This window comes from Heloderma suspectum, chromosome 1 (genome assembly GCF_057233095.1).
Source record: "Heloderma suspectum isolate Gila_16-S chromosome 1, 16-S_ref, whole genome shotgun sequence".
In the NCBI taxonomy this organism is placed as follows: domain Eukaryota; kingdom Metazoa; phylum Chordata; class Lepidosauria; order Squamata; family Helodermatidae; genus Heloderma; species Heloderma suspectum.
Genome location: NC_139458.1, coordinates 331,932,541 through 331,956,068, shown reverse-complemented (window position 1 = coordinate 331,956,068; position 23,528 = coordinate 331,932,541). Strand labels below are relative to the sequence as shown.

The following is a 23,528-nucleotide window of genomic DNA, read 5'->3' as shown; positions in this document are numbered from 1 at the left end:
AGACAAAGGGAAAAGATGAATGTGTGGGAGGTTTGCACTCACGCAGTAGTTGTTTGCATATCATGCCAGCTCTTGCTAAAATTCTGTTTCAGTTCATTCATCAGGTTGATGCCAAGCTTTTGTTTTATTTCCATAAGATGCTTCTCTTTAGCTGCTAACACTTGCCGTAAAGTTGCAATTTCATCTTCTAGCTGAATAGAATTAATAAAACAAAAGAACACCTTGTATTATTTTTATCATTATATATGTAAAATAGTTTTAGGTGACACACTCTTTTCAAGCACGAAAAAGCCACAGTAAATGGAATATCTACAGCTAGCAGAAAGTTAAGTCCCAATTCAGCAATATAATTCTGCATGTATTTCATTGCTGTCCGTATTTTGTTAAGGGCTGCCAAGATTTATGAATGAGGAGAGGGCACGAGATCAAATTACTTATTATTGTGATTTGAAACCATTTATCACTTCATGGGAGATCTCACCAGTGGCTCTGCTAGGGTGGGATTTGAGGGTGTAAGTCAAGAGCTCCACAACCCAGCAGAGGTTGTGGCACCAGCAGAAAATAGATGCAGCATCAGCACTTGGCATGGGCAGCCGCATACTGGGGCTGACACCTGATGCCACACAACATGCTATTTTCTTTTTTAACATTTAGCCAGGTGGGTGTGCTGCATATTGAAGGGCCTGCTGCCAAGGCACACCACCATCCTCATTTCCCCAGAGTGCTTCATCAGACCAAGGCACGCTCTGGGTAAAAGAAGACTGTGGACATGGCTGGAGCTTCAGCAGCACACCCACATGGCTAAATGTTAAAGAAAAAAGGGACTGTTCCTGATGCCAGCTAGTAAGCTTGGGGGTGGGGGGATATCAGAGCAACCAAAGCATTGTGGGAGGGGGATAGGGTGGCAGAACATGGGGAGAAAGTGAGGCAGTAGTGATGGAGTATCAGGTAGGGGGGAGAAAGCAGGGCAGCAGCTGTGGACCAGCTGGAGGAGGGCATGTGGGACAGAGCCCCCTTGGAGGACACCTTGCCGAAGGCCTCCACAAACCTGGCAGACCCACTGGATCTCATCATAAGTTCCCTAAGTACTTGCATGACTTTGTATCCCAGAAAGCTTACACAAACAAATAACAGCAAGTGAAAAATAATTACATGTACCTATGCACACCTAGAATGGTCCACTAATATAAACTCAGTTTCAGGACCACAAGTTAAACCTTAAGAAAATACCTAGTGTATTAAAGTCACTCTAATTTTATTTCTTCTTAAATACACAATCTAAAAACTACTTGTTCAAGCACAGGATGGTAGGAGAGAGCATGCCAATAACTAATCCAATGCAATACCACAAAACATGGTATACTGCTACCACAATAGATGGTTTCAAAACATTTACATGAGGATACATGATTGCTTGAACATAGTGCCAATTCATCTATGATTACTTAAAGTTATGCAAATTTAGGATTAGCCATAAACATGGAAACGGCTGGGCCAATTTAAAAATGGCCACATGGCAAAAAAGCTAAGATTAATGCTTCTTTATGTATTTATTATCCATAATAGCTCCAATCTAAAGATCCTCATACATGGCACTAGAGAGCTGCACACACAGCCGTGTGCAAGAACCTGTGTGTGCATACGTACTAAACAGATGGTTGAGAAGTTATCTTCCCCTTTAAGAGAGATAGTCTGTGTTAACAATATAGAACTGGCTTCCGCCAGTATAAGCCAACAGAGGTAGAGGGAACCTTAACAAAAACTAGGCTGGCAAAGAGGAGGCTGTGATCTCTGTGTTATTTTAATAAAACCAGTTAAGTTAAAGATAGCATTCAGTTCAAGTAAATCTGTTCAAGTAAAGCAGAACATTATAGAGGCAGGAAGGAGAAGAAGGCTTGAGTGGGTACAGTATTCACTACATTTTTTTAAATTGGCTTTACAAAACCTAATTAGTCCTAGTTTATGAAATAAATATCTTCTTCAGCAATCTTCTATTATTGCAGTTGTCTCATTAAATGAAAGACGGTGGAAAATTATGATTAAGGTTTAGTTTCATTTTCAGATTGCAATTCTCCAAGGCAGAAGATTCAGAAATATATTTATGTTTTCCAAATAGTAAGATAAATTCCATACCCAGTCCAGCAAGTTTAATATTTATACATTATGATGAACAATTTCACTGTTCTCAGGGCACTGGTTGAAATGTACACCTATGAATAATAGTAGCAAAAAGTTTCAGCACAAAACTGCACAAAGGGTAACAGCTATATACACAAAGGGAAAGTATCTCCCCCAGGAGTCATAATTTCACATTAAAAAAAAGAATGTGTTCATAAACATCCACAAAAATCTTCTCTCACTATACAATTTGTTGATTGTTTAAGAACACAAGAACAGTAGGGAAAATGTGATGAGAGTATATAATGATGAAGCTGGGAGTGATGGGTCTCCCATCAGATGCAGTCAGGAGTTTTTATTCTTAAGCTTGGGATGCAACTGTTCTAAGGATTTTAAGGCAATGACACACAGATAGATAGATAGATAGATAGATAGATATGGCATTGAGAACTAGTAGGCAAACAACTCCCTTTGGAAGCATAGCAACTTATTCCAAGCAAGCATGAATTCATTAGAAGTCCAGAAACTCAACAAATTTTGAAAAATTTCAAGCATTTCTAAATGCAAATCCCCAATGTGTTGCCTTTGAACAATGTAATTATATACCATTTGAATGCTGTGAACAATTTAGAACAGTCTTATGATCAGAGCTGACCTAGATTCCATAACTGTGATGACTACAAAACAACCTGTATTGCGTTATGGGCCTTGAGGATGAAGGCCTTAATCCTGCTCACATCAGTGAGAATGAAAGACCTGGGGATGAAGACTTACACAATTAAACATAACATTCATTTTGCCTGATTTTCATTAATCTCTAAAGAAAAGAGGTTAAGGGGAGGGGAGACATGTAAATGAGCAAACAAAACAGCAGGAACATTATTTTCAAAGTGTTCCGTTATATTAACCAAGGCAGTCTCATTTCTGTAATTTGAACTGAATATGCTTAATATTATATTCTATTGCTCACATTTATATCCAAGCCCCTCCTACAAGCAACAGAGTGGCGTACACAGAATTTCCCCATTATCCTCTTAGCAATCTTGTGAGATAGAAAAGAATGGGAGACAGAAACTTGCCCAAAGCTGCCTAACACACTTCACAGCGGGAAAAATCTCCAATGAACTATCCACTATAGTGCATTCATTCTCTTCTCAATATGTCTACATATACAAATGCTCTTGTTTAAGGAAATACTTCTTATGTGGACTATTTGGCCAGATTCCAATCTCTAATTCCTGTCTCCAGTCACTTTTTGTCAGGGAAAGGTTGACCCCTGCTCAACCCATGTGGGCCCTGCTTCACACAAATGGTGGTAAATTTTACACTCATGGTAGGAAAACTAATTCTAGTGAAATAATATAGGCCCCAACGGTACTTTCTCAATTTACTTTTGCCATGCAGTTACATGCTGAAGGACAATCACATCAGGAAAATGTGGTTACAACAATGATATCCAGAACCAGCCCGACATACGCAGGAGACCAAAGACCATTTACCTTGACAAGTTCAACTTTCAACTCTTCTCGCTCTTCCTCAGAAATCATGCTGGCAAAGTCAACATCAGTGACCATGTCTTCATCTGCTTCATGTAATGCTTGTCTTTCCAACAGACCTTTGGAAATAAAAAGAGAAACATTTGAGGATTTTTTTCTAGAGGGGGCAATGTCAACTTGTGGAAAAGAGAATTCAGAGACATCCATCACTCACTCATTTTTTTTTATTTTTAGAATAAAAATAAGCGGGCTTGGAGTTGTAAGTCCCTTGCAAACCTTTTTTCTTGAATTAGTTGGGTTCTTATAACAGGAAGAGGTCAAAGCTTAGGGGTAGTCTTTCCTCAATGCTTTGCATGCAGGAGCCAGGCTCGATCTCTAACATATCCAGTTAAGAGGAGATCAAGTATGCAGGGTGTCAGGAGCGCCCTCGCTGCCTCTTACAGTCCCCTCCAATAGCCAATTCAGGACACAGACGAGGATTCTTTCCAAGGCTTTATTCCTTTATGACTCTTACAGATACTAATCACTAGCGACTAAGCAAGGAACTGCACTGGGGATAGATAGCAGAGTAGCCTAAGCTCCATGTAAGGCAGTTGGTCCCCATTTGAAGGCGAACCGCGGGAAGACTCTGAACTTATGGGCTATGGAGAGATCCTCCCTCTTACCCTTGGGTCCTCGGGATGCAACCGTTGTTTGAGCGCCAAATGAACGGAGTGCCTCCTTTCGGCGCCCTCCATCTGTCATCGCTCCCTGCGTCTGCGCCGAGTGTCCAGCAAGCCCCCCTCCAGCGCTCTCTCACTGCCAGGGTCACTATCTATCCCAGGAATGCTGGCAGGAGGAATCTCTGCCAGCTGCTGTGCTTGTGAGAGATGAGCGAGCTCCTCTCCCACGGATTGCTGTTCCTCCTCAGAATCAGAACCGCTCTGGAGCTCTATGGGCTCAGTTTCCACCCTGACACAGGGGTGAGAAAGACTGCTGCTTGAGAATGTGGAAATTCATTGCCAGTTGAAGCAGAAAGCACTTGGCTACTGTCAGGGCCAATGTCAGTAAGAACTAGCACCAAATTGCCATATAATCACAGTGCAAACGATGGAGTGGATCCAAACTTGATCATACTTAAGAGTAGATCCACTGAAATCAATGAGACTTAAGTTAATAATGATGACCCTAAGTTCCATTGATTTCAATGCGTCAACTCTAAGTATGACTAAATCTGGTTCCAACCCAATACCTAAATATTTACCAAGCTGAAACACCACATATGCATTGAAAACATGTAGATATTAGATCTGATCATCAAAGTATCATTTGGTGCTTCCTATTCGATACATGTTGGCTGTTCAAGATAGACAGGAGATGTACATGTTCAACAGATGCTATGTGAGTACTAATGACTGTTGTGTGAAAGATTAAAAAAAAGATACTGTAGAGTTGGAAAAAGTGCAGAATGGGGTAACTAAAATTGTCAAGGTGCTGGAGGGGACTCAACTCCTCTATGAGAGAAGGTTACAACAGCCGAGATTGTTTAGCTTGGAAAAAAGGTAAGGCGAGACATGATAGAAATGTACAAAACTATACATCATGTAGAGAAAGTGGATAAGGAGACATTTTTCTTCCTCATAATACTAGAACCTGGGGTCATCCCATGAAGTTGATTGGTGGGAGATTCAGGACAGATAAAAGGAAGTACTTCTTCACACAGCACATAAACTATGGGATTCACTACTACGGATGATCTGACTTGGATTCCTGCATTGAGCAGGGGTTGGACTGGATGGCCTTGTAGGCCCCTTCCAACCCTACTATTCTATGATTCTATGATGTAGTGATTGCCATCAATTTGGATGGCTTTAAAAGGGGGCTAGACAAATTTCTGGAGAAGGCTATCAATGCCTACTAGTCCTGAAAGCTATATGCTACCTCCAGTATCAAAGGCAGCATTTCTATGTACACCAGTTGCTGAGGAACATAAGTGAGAGGGTGCTGTTGCATTCATATCCTGCTTGGGGGTTTCCCATGGGCAGCTGGTTGGCTACTGTATGAACAGGATGCTGGACTAGATGGACCCTTGGTCTGATCCAGCATGAATCTTATGTTCTTAAGCCAACATGGATTGAAAGAACCCCAGAAATGCCAATGTATGACCACATGGAATAAAAGCACAATGTTACCTTGCTGGAAAATGTAATGATTTGGGAATGGACGAATTTCCCTCTTAATTAACCCCCTTATATGCATGAAAAAGTGCAACATGCTGTTGAAAAAGAGCTTGTTTTCTGTCTTTGTTGGGTATTATCCACTCCTGTACCAGTAGACATTATTACACAAGTTTTGTCAGAACTTTTCCTGCCAAAAAGGTTAGTGGAAGCACCATCTTCACACCCCAAAATGTAAAAGTAGCTGTAACTATGCTGAAGGGTATGCCAAGTGATTTCCTAAGAAAAAATGATTTCGGATAGGGCACTAGTAATATTCATTTTCATAGGCTTGATTCTAATATTTACTTGGAAAACATGAAAAACAAAAAATATGAATATGATAATGGCAGTGACTGAAACATGATTTGAAAATTTAGCTTCAGTGATATGGTCTGCTATATTTTAAACAATTATATTTTAAACAATTATTTTTAATTAAAAAAAAGAACAGCGGGATCCTCACTTTCCATACATTTTTCCTGAGTCTAGGCAGGAACAATGAGGCAAGCTTACAGGTTGAAAGGATAAACTACAGCAGCCTCCCCCGACCTGGTGCCTTAGATGTTTTTGACTACAATCTCCAGTATTCCTGACCATTGGCCATACTGGCTGGGGCTGCTGGGAGTTGAACTCTAAAACATCTGGAGGGCACCAGGTTGGGGAACACACACATTAAAGCCCAATGCCTTCTTTTTTCTTCTTCAGAAAAGCAGCTTTAGGAGCAGCAGCAGGAGGAAGCAGTACTTACACCCTTCCCTGCCCACCATTTTTTCTTTCCAAATCTACCCCTCAACTTGCTTCCTTTCCCACTGCCCACAGGCTTCAGTTGCATTTTTGCAGGTTCAGCACGTTCTCTGCCATTACTTCTTTTTCTGAAGCTGCTTTTCTTCAGAAAAATAGAAAAGGGCAACAGAGCTCCAATGTTATTTATTTACTTAAAGCATTTTTACCCTGCTCTTTTGTGGAAAAAGTTCCCAAAGCGATTTTTACAAGATGACAAAGATGACAGTCCTTGCCCTCAGGCTTGTAGTCTTAAAGACAGACACAAAAAGGAAAAGGGATATGAAAGGAAAAGGAAAACAAATACACGTTGCTGTCAGTTCTTAAAGTTTCCACATTCTTATAATGATAGCTTCATTGGAAACACTTCCAGGACAGAATTAGCCAAATGGAGCTAGTCTCTCACATGGAGTGGGCTCTACTGCCCATCTCTCCCTCTGCTGCAGCCAGGTGAAATGGTCAGACGCTCCCCCCCGCTCCAGGCTCTCCCCCCTTTCTCCTTTGATAAAATCCTGGGAGGCTTCCTCCAGTGCCTTGCCAAAAAGCACTCTCCTTCCCCCCCGCCACATTACTTCCTTCCTTAAATAAACAATCATTATAGGAGCACAGTGTTCTCCCTATCTTGCTGCAATCAATTAAAGCTTCGAAGCTTTGACATTAACGTTCTCTAAATGCATTATTTCAATTCATGGGAATCTCAGTAACTTTGGGAATGTGCATTTCGGAAACAACCCCCATTGACCACAATGGGAGTTAATTCTGAGTAGACACACGCATGTTTGTGCTGGGAAAGACAGGGAGGGGAAACAAAGAGGTGGGAAACCAGCCGTCTTCCTAACCCGATGCTGCGCAGGAACGAAGGTGGGAATTAGTTACTTCCGAACGGAATAAACCAAACAATGGAGAACTGCAGCTTCGGGAAAGCACTTTATAGCCTTTAGGGAAGTAGTGTTTTAAAATGTGGTATTTCAGTTGAGGGGGGATCTCTGTATATGCTGGTGTGCACATTCGGGGGACAAGCCTCAGTGACCACAATGGGAGTTCCTTCTCAGTAGACACTAACTGGTTTGTGCTGGGAAACACAGGGACAGGAAACACCCTTTTGACTGGGGTCACAGTGAAAAGCACACCCCTGGGCAGGGCTAGCATACCTGAGGTAAATGCAGGGCTTGGGGCACACAGCAACTATACTGCGGAGAACCCAACTTAAGGAAAAGAATCGGACTTTAAGCAGTCAGGAAATCCAGTTTTTCTGTGATAGGCTCCGGGGTGGCTGCTGGATGGCCATGACGTCATGTATCCCTAATGACCTCCAAACGCAGCCAGCTTGGAGTAAATTGCTGGTGGAGACACCACCCTGGTCTCTGAGCAGAGTCAATAAAGTGAGTCCTGCTTCCCATCTCTCCTGCTGCATCCAGGTGGAATATGCACTTTTGCACCCGGGGCAATCCCTAAAAAGTACTCAAGCTGCTAAAAGCATAAAATATGCCCAAACGCCCTTACAAAGTTCAGACCAGGTAAAGGCCATCTGGTGCCTTTCAGATGTTCTGGACTACAGCTTCCACAATCCCTGTCCATTGACTTTGTTTAAGAAGGCTTATGGGAGTTGTAGTCCAAAATATCTGGAAAGCACCACATTGCCTGCTACTGGTTTAGACTGTGAGCCAATGAGATAGAAAACCGTGTCTCTTCTATACTTGCAAAATATATTCTAGAAATTCTGAGGCTGGGGTAATTTACAAATAAAGAGTTAAAGTTCAAATAAAATTAAAATACGAGTCAAGAAGCTAGTTTCTGCTCAGATCTTAAATCTAAAAAAGCAGTATATCTGAAATAAAATTATGCAATTTGTTAAATAATACATTTAGTGCTAATATTTATAATTTAATAAAAACATCCCAGGACACTTTTGGGTGATATATACTCAGGCATAAAATTGTGAAGTGTGGCATTTCACCCTTTCCAAATTAGTTTTCAGTATGAATAGATAAATAAATTCAGACTCATTACTTCTGTATTACTTGCTGCTTTTAGGTTTACAGAAGCTAAGCCAATGTTAAATGCTTGCCTGTAAAATTGAAGAAATAAAACAAAATAGGCTAGAAATACGAGGCCTGTTCTTACTTATTCTTTCTTTTTATATTGAAAAGAAATCACAGCATGAAAAACCACTTGCCATTTGAAGTTTGCTGGACAGGGAAAATAGAAATTAAGTTGCATCTACCTAAACTTTAGGAAATTATACTTCCAAACACTGAAACTGAAAGCCAATACAGAGTCTGGCATGTTATTCTTGCAGAACAATCTTATGCACATATAGCTGGGAGTAAGCCCTATTGAATACAGAGGGGCTTAAATGCATGAGGTTGCACTGTTAGTGTTGGACTGTGGCCTGAACTGGCTTCTAGACTTATCTGAATTAATGAGACCGATGTCTATTCCTAGTTTTTTTTTAAATTAAAATCAGAGTTGAACTGCAGTATGTTTGGAGTAGACCAAAGATGATTTTGGGGTACACAGAGCTAGCCAAATCTCATCTCCATGACAGCATCTGTATCTTTATTCAATAAACAAGTTCAGAAGTGCAAATAAAGCAGGAACCAACTTTAAGGTTGTTCTAAACAGTCCTGTTGGCTTTTTAAAAGGACACACTACTTCCACTGGCGTGGCCCCTAAACACAAGCTTCCCACCGACTTACCTGACTCTCCTCAGCATGTCCGTAGGGTCCGCTAGTGGTCTGGATTATAATACAGCCAGGAGTATCCAGAGCCACTGCTAAGTCATGGCTTACCGTACAGGAATACATCTAGTGCCAGCAGCACGGAGTACTTGGCTCTAGGAGCTTTTAAGTGCAACAGAACATCAGCACCCAGCCTGTCATGCTTGGTGTCCAGGAGCAACTTTATGCCCATATTTTGTTTCTTTTGTACAAAAATATACTTTTATGCTATACCTAGCTCCTTAGCTCTGTTACAATGCTCTGAATTTCCATTTACAACTTTCCAAGAGAGATAATATTCTATTTAGATAGATCTCTGAAAAACAGAACATTCCATTTGTTCTATACTCATATTCTTCATCTTCAAAAAACATGCTGCTAAGCAACATGCAAGCGAGCAGCCCAAATCCTGCCATCTGCTTGTATATTTAATGCCTTGACCTTCGGTCTTAACGGAAATAAAAACATCATAAGGACAGTATATCATCAACTTATATATCAGGAGGACTAAGATGTCAATAAAATACAGTCATAACACATAAGATTCTCAGGTATCCCTGTAGCAATCTACTATATGAGTTTCCATGTAAGATTGCTGCAGTTTTGCCACTATGAAAGTAAATATAGCTACTTTTTCTGCTTGCCAGTGATAGAGCCCAACAAAAAACCTGTCCCAGATATTTAGATATTGGCTCCTTATAAATGTGGAGCAATACAAGAGATGGGTATCATCAGCTATTTCATCCTCACAAATATCTCTAAGCGTAAGGAACATTCCTATATCAGCTCTCCAAAACTGCATATGGCATTGGTTCATGCCTAAGAAAGCTAAAGGCTCTTCTTATTTATTTAGTACATTCTAGTAATACTTCTCATATCTGTGATTAACTTTTATCTGGAACTAAGGAGCCAATCACAAGAGTCAGATCGGTACATCAGTATTTAATAAGAACATCATCTGTCATACTAAACCTGAGCTCCAATTTAGCAGCTGTTACATTTGAACTTGAAGGACAGGCTTAAGATAAACCATTTATTTGAAACAACTGTACTGTTTGCTGGGACAGTACTGCTCTATTTCAGAATTGAGGGGAAAAAAAGAGTCCTCAAAACATATTTTTGGTAACTCTCTCGTTCACAGATAGTAATTTAAAGAGTTAAGTATATAGAGTTTGGCTCTCATGCCAACTAGCAATATTCCAGTTTCAGCTTGTAACAATACTGAAGACATACTCTTGATTACTCCCAGAATTTATCTTAGGACTTAATTTTGAATCATCTCCAAATCAGCTCATTCATAGTATTCTCAAAACGTGGAGATATGTTTTAGCCTTCAATATCTTAAGAATGAAGAACTCTCATTTTCCCTAATATCTCCAGATAGTAATTATATCCATAATATTGATTATTCACCCTCCAATCTAATACATAAAACACACACATGCTTCTCTGCAGCTTTATACCAAGCTAGCCCTTTTAATCAAACTTTTGAGCAGGAGGCCCATAATAAATCTACCAAGTCAAAATGTCAAGAATGCAAACCTTTCTAAGTTTCATTCATTTTATGAGCAACAGACTAGAAAATACTATGCCAGTAAATGCCTGACATTATGCCTGTATAGCTTTTTATGCAAGTAATTATTTCATGATAATTAGATTCCAGTAGAAAATGCAATATGTATGGGTGGCAAACTGCAGGTGATGCTTAACAGAAAATACTACATTCATTTCCTACATATTAGGAAATATTTCTGGTATCTAGGGTTGACAACCTGTTTTAGATACCTTCATGCCAGCATCAAATATGTATGCAAGTGATCACTTGGGTGCTCGAGATTTTTCCAGTGCTTCTGTCATTGTATTGCATTTATATCTTTTTGTACAACAAGGACATGCAAGTAACAAGAGAATTTGGTATAAATTGTTTATCAGTTTAAACAACATTGATTTTCAGTAGGGTTCCCACCAGACTCTCCCCCACCCTTTTTTTGATACCTAGGTAGTTGCCATCAAACTTGAACAAAAATGAAAAAAGCAATGAAATACTAACATACCGAAGACACTTGAGACACTCCCTGTTCTATTTAAGAGATTGCTACTGTCAGTATCCTGGATCCTCCAACTCTGCGACAATGTTGATTCTTCTAGGGGAAGCAGCTGCCATAGCATTGATCTGTTATGGGGTGAAAGAGGGTGCCTGGACCAAGTTTAATCCCCCACCTCCCAGGCATCAGTCCTATGATAGGATTTCTTCTAGAGACAGAACTATTAGGGGGCAGAAGGTGACATCTGAATTAAACCAGTAGTCCTTGGCCCATCCCAGCAGATCATCAGTACTGTTATAGCATTACTCTTAAAGCGAGCATGGTTGTGTCAGGTGACTGGAAGGGTTATCTCGGTGACTAAGTCCCCCTCCCATTCCATAATAGGGCATCAGTACAGTTATAGTACTGTTCCCTCAGAGCTGCTCTATTAATGGTCCTCTAGCGTTAGGGACAATGAAACAGGGTAAGCATATTCTAAAAGGAGAGGGCTTCAATCTTTTTAAATATATCAGAGCAGGGCAGCAGAGTTTTCCTGTCACTGCAACAATATGTCAGAAAAAATGGTACCCAATGTTTTCCCTTCATAGCTCTGAAAAGCCACCAGACCCTGTCTACTTTTGGAACACAGACTCACAAACAATGTGCCAAGTACAGGTATGTGCTGCCATGTTCCATTATCCCAAATCCCAATAGTTACAGGCTTGTACTTACTTTGGTTCCATTCTGAAGAATCTCTTTACTCATGCCATTACATATAGGCCTTTTTGTCAGGACTATTTGGGAAAGGTAAATGAGGATGAAGAAGAGATGTAACAAGGATCATCCTAGTCCCACTCAGTCACGCATATCGGAAAATGAGCAGGTTAAAAGTATGGAATTGATTCTTTCCTTGAGATGCCTTTGTGGGCACTATATTGATCCTACATTTGCAGTGGGCAGATTTGTAGTTACCCAAGTAGAAAATAAATTTCAGTACATCAGCCTTCAAAGTACCAATAAGGGTACGTGCCCAGCTCCTTGGAAAAGAACTCACATTTGTGTGGAAACACTGATTGGTGGATTGTGGACCTCATGATTACAGAAAAGAAGCAGTTTGCGAGGAGCTCCAGTAATCTTTGAGTTCATCACCTGTTACCTATTTAGGTTACAATCCAGTAAAATGTACACTGTCAAATCTAGTCTGTTACAATCATGTTTGTATCCTGACCTTCTCTAAGATATTCAAGATTGTATAGATCTCATTTTTATCCTCAGAACTACCACGTGAGACAGATTAGGCTAAAAGAAAGTGATTTGTCCAAGGCCACACAGTGAGCATCAACATAGCCGAGCATGGATTTAACCCTAGGATTCCCACATCCAACCACCACATTGGCTTTCAATTCACTTCATTGTTTAACTCACATAACTGAAGACAGGCCTGTCCAGAGTTTCGCCAATTAAGCAGTTGTGGTAGCAACTTCTTCCTTGTGTGTGGCATGCATGTATTCATAAATAAGCTTGTACAGTGATCTTAACTGGGGCCTATAAGGCACTTTAGCTGGGGCCTATAATCATTACTGAAAAGAAAGTCATGAACACAAATAAGGTTTTGTAATAAATATTTCATATATATATTTCAAAAATGCAATGAGAGATTCCGGATGCATGGTGAAGATTCATAGAGCTCAAATATTGTAGACATGATGCAAAATGTCAAGTTCAAATTCTCTGCAAAGAACAGCACATGCTGACCCAGCTAACATGTTTCTCCCTTGCTGCCAGATTTACATTTACATTTTTCTCCATCACATATACAACTTTCTCTCTTTGTCAACACTTTGTGCACCTAATTAATTCAGATCTTATGACAACTTAAATGGCACAACGAACATATTAGAAAGTAACAACATAGAAATAACAAAGAAAGTTTGGGAGGAAGCAGAGAACTCCTGTAATTTCCAAACAGCTGTTCAATTATTAGTAGCTCTTACATTCCTTTAAACATTTGGGTTGAAATGCCACCCTTTAGCAATGTGTGCTGAAGCTAATTACACAGTTCCATTTTTTATAGTCAATGCATAGAGTTATTATACTTCTTTCCTGCTGTTAAACTAATATTTGAAGTCAACAGATATTTAAAAGAAAATTGCCATTGCTTTGTTTAAATGCTAGAGTGATGTGCAAATTGGGGAACATTACATAACTCTTCTGAAAATATTGGTTCATTGCAATACAATTTTATTGTGATCCAAGGCATTAAGGATACAGAGGTTTCATTCTCAACAGTGGATCATTAGGCCTGGAGTTTTTAACTATGCTAAAGTAAATGGAGTTAGCTCTTAAGAGGAAGGAAGGAATTTAGTCAGGAACATTGAACTCACTGTCAAAATCCACACTTTTTCAGATAGATAGTCTGTGTTTGGCTGCTTCTCCTCTCACTTCTAGAGTAATAACACTAAAGCCTAACAGAAGAGAAAAGGTGTTTTGTTTTGTTTTTTTGGTATTCTTTGGTTTTTAATATAGTTGAAAAATGGGAAAGGAAGGAATAATAATTGAGGAGGGGGGAAACTAAATAACAGGCAGTACAAAGCAAGGAAACAACTGCTGGGTTAAAAGTTCAGCCCTATTAGCACCTAGAGATGTCAATTTCCAAGGCTCAGTTTCCCCCACCCAACTCCTCCTCTCCCCCTCCCTTCTCTAGCAAGTTGTTATATTTGCTCAGACAGGCTGTCTGGGCTTCAGAATTGTCCAAAGCAATCCAAAGCGCTTCACATCTCTCCAACCCACTTAGGACTGCCCTGGACCTGCTTCAGATTCGGAATGAAGCTGTTCAAATCACCCCGATCCACTTGGGAATTCAGACCGAAGCGGTGCACAGCCCTAGACAAAACCTTATGGTTTCAACTGTTTCTTTTCTTGTATTTGTTGTGATGTTGCTTATATTTTACACTCTTTGGGAACCTTATTTAACAAGTAGTAAGGTTTTATTTGCACTGTTGGACCCACTTCGTCTTAACTTGAAAATCGTATTTTTTTCTTTTAGTGGGCAAGGCAATCTATATGGCTGGTTGCTTTTCTTCTCATTTCTGGAGCAAAGCATTAAAGACTGTCCTGATAAATCCAACAGGTGGAGATTGCCCACCTCTGTCATCAGCCTTTGTTTTCTGTTTTTTACAGAGTTGGTAAGCAGGTTCCAGTATGTGTGTGTTATGAATACATTTCTTGTTTCCTCTTAGCTGTGGATATCCTGAGTTTACTTCTAGAGTTGTTGTTGTTCAGTCGTTCAGATGTGTCCGACTCTTCGTGTCCCCATGGACCATAGCACGCCAGGCCTTCCTGTCCTGCGCTCTCTTCCGGAGCGTGCTCAAGTCCATATTCATTGCATCAGTGATGCTATCTAGCCATCTCATCCTCTGTCGTCCCCTTCTCCTTTTGCCTTCAGTCTTTCCCAGCATCAGGGTCTTTTCCAGAGAGTTTTCTCTTCGCATTAAGTGGCGAAAATATTTCAGCTTCAGCTTCAGTATCTGTCCTTCCAATGAGCACTCAGGGTTGATTTCCTTTAGGATTGACTGGTTTGACCTCCTTGCAGTCCAGGGGACTCGTAAGAGTCTTCTCCAGCACCACAGTTTGAAAGCATCAATTCTTCAGCGCTCAGCCTTCCTCATAGTCCAGCTCTCACAGCCATACGTTACTACTGGGAAAACCATAGCTTTGATTAGATGGACCTTTGTCGGCAAGGTGATGTCTCTGCTTCTTACTATGCTGTCTAGGTTTGCCATAGCTTTCCTCCCAAGGAGCAAGCGTCTTTTAATTTCATGGCTTCAGTCACCGTCTGCGGTGATCTTGGAGCCCAAGAAAATAAAATCTGTCACTGCTTCCATTTCTTCCCCTTCCATATGCCAGGAAGTTATGGGGCCAGATGCCATGATCTTCGTTTTTTTAATGTTGAGTTTCAAGCCAGCTTTTGCACTCTCCTCTTTCACTCTCAACAAGAGGCTCTTTAGATCCCCTGTAGGGCCAATAAAATTATCACAATGACGCCCTTAACCCTGCTGGGGGAACAGCTCTTACCTAAAAGGTAGAAGTGGGGTCTGAGTGCCAAAACAAAAACAACAACACTCTTTTGAACCCAAATAAAGATGTTGCTGGAGGAAAAAACTTCACTCTGCAGCACGACAGACCCTGTTACACATTTTTTTAATTAAAAAAATCTTAATAAAAAATGAGGGGCAAAGATCATGGTGGTTGCCAGGAGAGGTGTCCAAAGGCAGCGTACTGGAGACTCCAGTGATAAGGATTCAAATTTGACTGAATTTCTGATTATACAAATATTTATACCCCTCTGCCAATCAGGTATAAAATTACCCAGAATAGGAGCTACATTAAGAGAAGTTTAACATGAGCAAGTCCTTCCACGAAAGAGGAAACTGTATGAAGAATTGCAGAAAGAAATATATTGTTACGCAACACTACCTCTCTGAATGGTGGAAATTCCAGGGGCACAACAATTATCCAAGTTTGGTTTCCTTTGGAGGGAGGTCACTTATTGTTATTTTGCAATATTTGTATTTATTTACAAATATATAGGTTGAACATAGGTGAAAACACAGCTTAAACACTCCAGCTGACAGCCAAAACCCACTGTTCCCATATCAAACCTCAAGGAAGACAGCCAACATCCTAATATGTTTACAGAGTCTAAACACACCTCTCTGAGTCCCTGTCTCTCAGTTTCACGCAAACTGTAATCTCTTGATCCTTTCACACAAATCCTTTGCCTCCTCCCCAGGGCTGGGGGGTAGAATCCAGAAGAGTAATCTCTTCTGACCATTTCCTAGCCTTCTAAGCTTTCATGGACACATATCAGTGAAACATCATGGAATATCAACACTCATTTGCCTCAGGACAATCCACACTGATAGCCCTACTACAGAAATCTGACAGGAATCCTCTAACAGTATTTTGGCTATGAGACAATAAAAACACTGTATTAGAGAAACAAGAATCTTTCTTAATGTTTATTAATTAAAAATAGAATATGACAAGGTTCAGATTACAACAGAACAAAAAGTTATGCTGTGATCTCAAGGTACATCATCCACATTGTGACAGGAGGAAGGACGTTGCCCTAACTCCCCACAGTGAGGCAGGGCCAAAAGGTTGCTTGGGCTAAAGATCAAACCAGCAAAGTAGGCTGCCACCACCCCTTACATCCACCTCTGTCTGAGCCAAGGACTCCCAGACCTTACATCAGGGCAAAAAATCCCAACTTCAAGTACAGCCTGATGGGATCTGAGCTAGCGCTGGTCGACCAAGAAAGAGATTTTGGGGTTGTGGTGGACAACTCAATGAAGATGTCAACCCAGTGTGTGGCTGTATAAAAAAAGGGCAAACTCCATGTTAGGCATAATTAGAAAAGGAACTGAGAATAAAACTGCCAATATCATACTGTCCCTATACAAATCTATGGTGTGACCACACTTGGAATACTGTGTACAGTTCTGGTCACCACACCTAAAAAAAAAGATATTGTGGAGCTGGAGAAAGTGCAAAAAAGGGCAGTGGAGGGAGCAATCCTATGGCCACTAGTCAGCGGTTAGACAGGCATAGGATATCTGGTTTTCCGGGAACTGACCTCACAGCCCGTGCTCCAAGGTCAGTTCCTGGAGAACCAGCCTCCCTCCACTTTGCAAGAGGAGTGCAGAGACGCCAAAATGGGGCATTTCTGGAGGGCGTTCCAGGCCAGGGAGGGTGGAAATGCCTGTACGACACATTCAATGTGTCGTATGGGAGCCTCCTCACTCGCTCTGCCATCCGGCAGCTAGACAGCCGCAGTCAGCTGTCTGACCGAAAATGCAAGCATTCTCCAGTGCCTCTCAAATAGACCGCCCTTCGAGCAGATATGTGTTCGTCTTTCTGGCACTGATGCTTTTACCACTGTCCAGGTAGCAAAATCTGCCTTGGCAGCAAGGAAAATACGTGCCAAAGCCCAAAAAGCCTGGTGGGGATGATTCTGTTGGATGTGTGAATTTATGTATATACAAGTATGTGACTGTTCTGTACTGGTTTTTTCTTCTTTTTAAATGTACACTGTGGTGGCCTATGGCTTTAAGCAATAAAGTATTTATCTATCTATCTAAAAGGGGGATGGACAAATTCCTGGAGGAAAAGGCTATCAGTGGCTACTAGTCTTGATGGCTATGTGCTACAGCCAGAGGCAGTGAGCCTATGTACACCAGTGCTGTTGTGCTCATGCCCTGCTTATGGGTTCCTAGTCGACAGCTGGCTGGCCACTGTGTGAACAGAATGCTGGACTAGATGGACCCATGGTCTAATCCAGCATGGCTCTTCTTATGTTCTTATGTACAGGAAACACCCAAGTCTTACGAAATAGGGGCTGAACTAGCTCCCTTTATTTCTAAGGCTCAGGCCTGGAACCTTAAAGAGAAGCAGCAACCAAGAGGAAGACTGGATTCAGTACTGACACAATTTAGAATGAACCACATGAACAACCAGCTATAGGAGGTAGTAAGTTTATTTATGAAGGGGAAAGGGAAACAAAAGGCAGACAAGAACCACAGTACATTTGGAAACAATACTTCAAGGAAAAAATAACAAAGCTACTCAAACCTGTCTATACATACCTAGGCGCAGGTCTTCAAACAGGACAGGGCCCGGACAGAAATACTTGGGAGTCCAAAGCAAAGGCAAAACAAAGACAAAGACAAGGGTGCTCAAGCCCTGCCAACTCTAAGCTTAGCCAATCACCGGCTGGCTGGAACAATTTTCCCAGGCCCTGGGGTGGGGTGGGAGGAGAGTTCCCACAGGAACCCAGCTGAGATCACTAAGCCCAGTTAACTGGGCCCTGTGTTGACCTTGGGGCTAGAGACATCAGGAGTTAACACACACGCAGGTGGTTTACCACATACAGCTTTAGCCTTGCAAAATGGAAACTTACAGAGTGCTAGGGCACAACAAGAAAATTGAATTCTTCAGTTCTTTTTTCTAGGCACTGTAGGACAATTCAAAAACACTAATTGCAGGCTTACAATCTAATAGACAAGTTACAAAAGAAAAAAGAGATGGAGGAAACAGAAAAGCAATCACTAATTCTTCATAAAGTTACATAAATGTTTAATGACCAGATGGAATGGCCACTGAAGGAGACAGTACTGGGAGAGGAGGAGCAGTTATTCCTAGCTAGGCTAACAGGGGGAGGGGGTGGGGGATGCTCAGAGGCGGCTAGATGGAATGGACACAGATGGAGATAGTTCTAGGAGAGAGGAGCCAAAATGGCAGTTGGCCCAACCAAGCTGATGGAAGGGGCCTCATTTTCTCACCCCTTCCTCTGTTGCAGCTGGATAGAATGGCTGCTAATAAAAGACAGTTCCGGGATAGGAGGAGCTAAATGTAACCTATCCACTCTTAATTATCAGACTCCTGAGAAGTCCAACTTTCACCTTAAAGGAAACATTTTGTTAGTGCTTATGAGGCTTTAAAGAAAAGGTTAACAGATTGACACGAGGAGACATGAAACCCACCTTCCTTATAATTCCAGATCTTATCTGAGAAATCATTTCAATGGTTATCACATCTCTGTATGTTTTGTCCTGCCAAGCAAATAGCAGCTGAGCATGGATTTTAATCAGGAATATAGTGTGCAGGGGGAGGGGGCGATTTAATGCCCCCAGTACCATGATCCTGACCGGAATTGCTCCCCTCTTTAAAATACTTTAAAAACCAATACTTTAAAAACTATGGGAGATCCTATTCACTGATATCCTGCATCATATCTAGTCTGGCAAGTGTATCAGGCCTATCAGCTTGGACATGGTATATGGGTGAAACTGAAAAACAAATTAATTCAGATTAGATGCTGGAGCCCCATCAGGTCATAATATTTTCAGTTGTCTTTTGGGATGAAGTTAACCATTTTTGTGTTGAAATAACTTAATTCCATACATTATTAACAAATATCATTTACAAAATGGGAAGGTAAGAATGAAAACCCCCATTATGCTGCAATCAGAGTTAGAATAATTAGACAAATCAAGAACTGCAGTTCAAAATCCTTTCATTTTGTTAATCAGCTTCTTCACAACACTGTACAAAAGGTTTAAGGAGAATGCCTGTTACTTGAAAATGTTTGTTCCCTCAGTGGGTGCCAAACAGTATAATAATGTTTTCCTCTCCCACAACCTTTTTATAACAAAAGACACAATGTAACATTAAACACCTTGTTATGGGCCTTACATAATAAATCACAATGTATAGAAAACATGTTAACAACATAGGCATGTATTCTGGGTAATTCCTCAAAATAAGGTTTAACTGCTAAGTCATTTTCCAGCTCTCTATAAGTGGAGAACTGAGTGCGCTCTGGCCTTTAATGACCATTTAGACCCACAATTAATAATTAAATACCACACACAGAGTAGAACCGCAAATAAAATGTGTGGTGAATCATCAATGCATCCACAGCCTCATATCATAGAATCAGTCCTATGAGAACAAGTTATGACAGCATGTATGCACTAATCTGACAGAATATTTGGAGAGGAAAGGTTTTACAGGAAGCTGCCAGTGGGCAGGACACATCAGGAAATGGCTCTTGGAGGACTTGGTTTTCTTCAGCCAAAAGGAGTGCTGGCTACAGAGCCTGAACTGGTGCATGCAATTATTATTTTGTGGCATTTACCCTTAAGTTGTTGCCAACTATCACATTTAATATATTTGAATTCCACCTTTCATAACACTTCACACATTAGAGTGTAAGAGTGTACACTGCGGTGGCAATTCTATGTATACTTAAGCAAGAGTAAGTCCCATTAAACATAATGGGACTTATTTCTGAGTAAATACACGTAAGAACACGCTAAGAGTGAGACTATGCCCGCTAAAATGTGTGTGCATGCACGTAACTGGGGCTTGTAGCTCCCAATGGCTCTATAGTGTGCACATGCTGAAATAAGTTTCTGCAACTGTTTGAGCAACAATGGCATAAAGTACCAGGCACCATCTGAGCAGATCTATATACTGTGTTCAGTTTTATAGCCCAATCCTATGTATATTTACTTGGAACAAAGCCCAAATGAGCACAATAGGACTTACTCCTAGCTAAGTATGTGTAGCATTCATCTGTGAAGTGGTGCCAAGTTAAATTCAATTAAGAAAAAACAATAATTAGTGAATACTAATCAGTCTGAAGATCATTACCATGGTCTCGGAGCTAGTTATCAGCTTACATTTTTAAGCAAGAGCGGGGTTCTAAGAGTCTATTGAATTAGACTTTTCTTTCAGAAAATTCCTAGTTTCATACCCTAGACATGTATTTCTAGAACTGTGCCTTTCTCTTAGGTAGATATATCAGCAAACCATTTCTACCTTGTAACATGTTTAGATCCAGTAATAATATGGAAGAACACTCCTTTTCACTTAAAAAGTGCAACATGAAGAGCATTCCTCAATGATTTGCTAGGCTCATAAACCCAGGAGCATGTATGTGACTGACAGTCACAAGAACAGGATTATGGTTTCCACTGTGAAGAGGTCATTAAGAGGCAAATGCTGCATGGAAAAGCTCTGATTTAGCTAGATATTCCTCCACTAATAACAGGCATTTTAATGCTTGCGAATCTACAGCTGAAAGGCATGAAATCTGTAATAAATGTGGTGTATAAACAGAAATAGCAAATGGAGAAAAGTATTGGTCAATAAAGCAAAAAATAAAGCAGTAAAGCAGGGATAAGGTTCAGGGAGCAGTAGATTTTAAGAGGTATTATAACAGTTTGCTCTATACTGCTTAGCCTGTTACACAGCAATCCAAGAAAAGCCCTAGGGAGATAATTCACATAGAAAGATGGTCTCTATACCAAACAGATGATCATTAGTGGAATAAAACCTCAGAAAGTATTTTGAAAGCTATTCCATTCCGAAAGTCCCCAAGAGCCTTTATTGAACAACATTTTATGGCTTCCCCTACATTCCATACACAAAGTCAACAAATGAACTTTTGTTCTGCAAACGACAGGTAAACCCATCGCTCACATCTCTGAGTGAGACAGCGAGAGAGAGAAAGAAAGAATACAATACTAGAGAAAAATGCAAATTTTTCTAAAGGAATTTTTTTCTGTTTGGCATGTACAAAATCGGACATTTTAAGAATACATTACCAGGTGGGAGAGGAAGAGGACAGTATGACAGAGAACCATTATTGGCTCAGGGTGGTTCTGCTTGGATCTTAACAAGAAAGCAACGGGTAGTAGTAGTTCAACATTACAACTCTATGCTTGTTTACATGGGAATAAAACCCACTGAACACAGAGGGATTTACTCATGCACCTGACTGCCACACAGATGTCCTATGCACACGTACACGGGAGTACACCCCACTGAATACAGTAGGGCTTACTTCCGAATAAACACACACTGAATTGTGCTGTTTCTTGGAGGCTTAGGGGTGAGGAAGCTTTGCTACTGAAGGCCTCCAAGATTCAAACTGGGCAATTTGTTAAGGAACAGGAACAGAGCTAACCACGAAGGGGTGTTTAGTTCTTCTCAGCAAATACCTCCGATTGCTTTCACATAATCACAGCTGAGCGATATGTTATGGCCCTACAGCTCAAAGCACTTACCTTTAGGGGGAAAAGGGGGGGGGGTTGTTTACCTTTTTAACTCCAAGGATACACAGGAAAGAAATGCAGACTGCATCCCACAGAAACAAGCCGCCATCATTCCCTCGATTATTAATATACTTATTATGATTACTGCTGCTCCCATAAGGGTCTCTTCAAAACTTTCTCTACTTGCTATAAGCCGGGGAGAGGATCAGCCTCTGGGTGAAAGCGTGTGCCTCAGAGCCCCCACGCCCCCGAAATCCCTGGGCCGTGGCTGTGAGAGAAAAGAGAGCCCCAAACCCCTTACACAGAATGAGAAGCGCTATTCAAAATTAAGCAGCGTGTGTGACTCCCCGAAACTAACCTTGCGCCTTGGCTTCCATTTCCCCTCCAGGGCCCCCAGAGATCCGCTTCCTCAGCAGCGCCTCGCACCGGGAAACACCCGCGGCGGCTCCCACTTCCACGCCGCGACTGTTGCTCCGGCGGGCGCTCGCTCTCCCGGCTGCCCGGCCCGCCCCCTTTCCTCGCCTCTCGCACGCGGGGAGATGCTTCGGAGCAGCGCCACCCACCGGCCCGCTCCCCGCTTAGCACTCCAGCACACTCCCTTTCCCCCCCGGCGTGCGTTTTCCTTTCCTCTCCTCAGCCCTTTACCGCGCGAGGCTGCTTCGCGTCTTTCCCTTCACGCCTCAGGCGCAGGTTTTAATTTTACAGGTCCAGGCACGCAAATATGGCTTGCTTGCCTGTACTGCGATTTGGGAGGTGGGTCGCAGACTGGCTGACCCCCCCCTCACGCTGCAATCCCATCCCAGAATTGCACACACACGCCCCGCCCACCACGAAGAAGCCTGGCTCCAATGAATACGTGTGCGTGTGTGTGTGCGCGCGCGCGCGCGCGCGTGTCGGGGGGGGGGGAGAATGTGGCTTTGGCCCTGCCGATTTTTGGCTTTGAGCCCTGCCGATTTTTAGCTTTGGGCCCACCCACCACTACCGTGTGCCCCCCTCAAGGATACCCCCAAGGGAACGTGCCGCCTCCCCCACGCAAAGGCTCCCCACTCCAGCTGTAAAAGTGTCATGCGGAAAAAGCCCCAGAAGGCTGCCTCATAGGGGGTCTGCCTTTTTCTATAGTTGGAGCTAGTGCAGATGTTACTACAGCCCACTGAGCCCTGTAACTGTAAACCTGTGTGACCACTTTATATGAAGTCATGACACATAAACGATTGCAAGTTACCTCGGAGATAGGGAAGGGTGAGGAGGGGATCACATTTTTTTTTTCCCCCTGTCACAAAACCAGCCTCTCCAAACATGATTTTATGAGCTTGCAGGACCAGCTGAGATAGAAGAGGTAAAAGCAAATGATCATGCCAGGAGGTCTTTAGTATTTGGTCACGTAGCCCAGGACAGAAATTCAGCAATATGATTCAGTCAGCTGTACTAGATTAAGTGCCTCACAATTAGATTAGGCGCAGTAATCAGAAACTAGACATAAATATACCTCAGACAGTCACATACCTCTAAGGTCATAATTAGTGATAAGCATGGTGGTTGGGCAGAAGGTTCCCACCCTTAAGCTCCA

At 41.7% G+C, this 23,528-nt stretch overlaps 1 protein-coding gene across 1 annotated transcript in view; it reads right to left on the bottom strand.

The window, feature by feature from the left end:
* Positions 1-22,436, bottom strand: part of TPD52L1 (TPD52 like 1) — a 50,798-nt gene extending 28,362 nt beyond the window's left edge. Inside the window, exons 1-3 of the mRNA XM_084827457.1 lie at positions 22,320-22,436; positions 3,618-3,733; positions 43-191 (exon numbers count right to left, since the gene is read on the bottom strand). Of these exons, the coding sequence (XP_084683583.1) occupies positions 43-191; positions 3,618-3,733; positions 22,320-22,338 (284 nt within the window). The 5' untranslated portion in view covers positions 22,339-22,436. The remainder of the gene's footprint in view (positions 1-42; positions 192-3,617; positions 3,734-22,319) is intronic.
* Between the last annotated feature and the right edge of the window lie 1,092 nt (positions 22,437-23,528).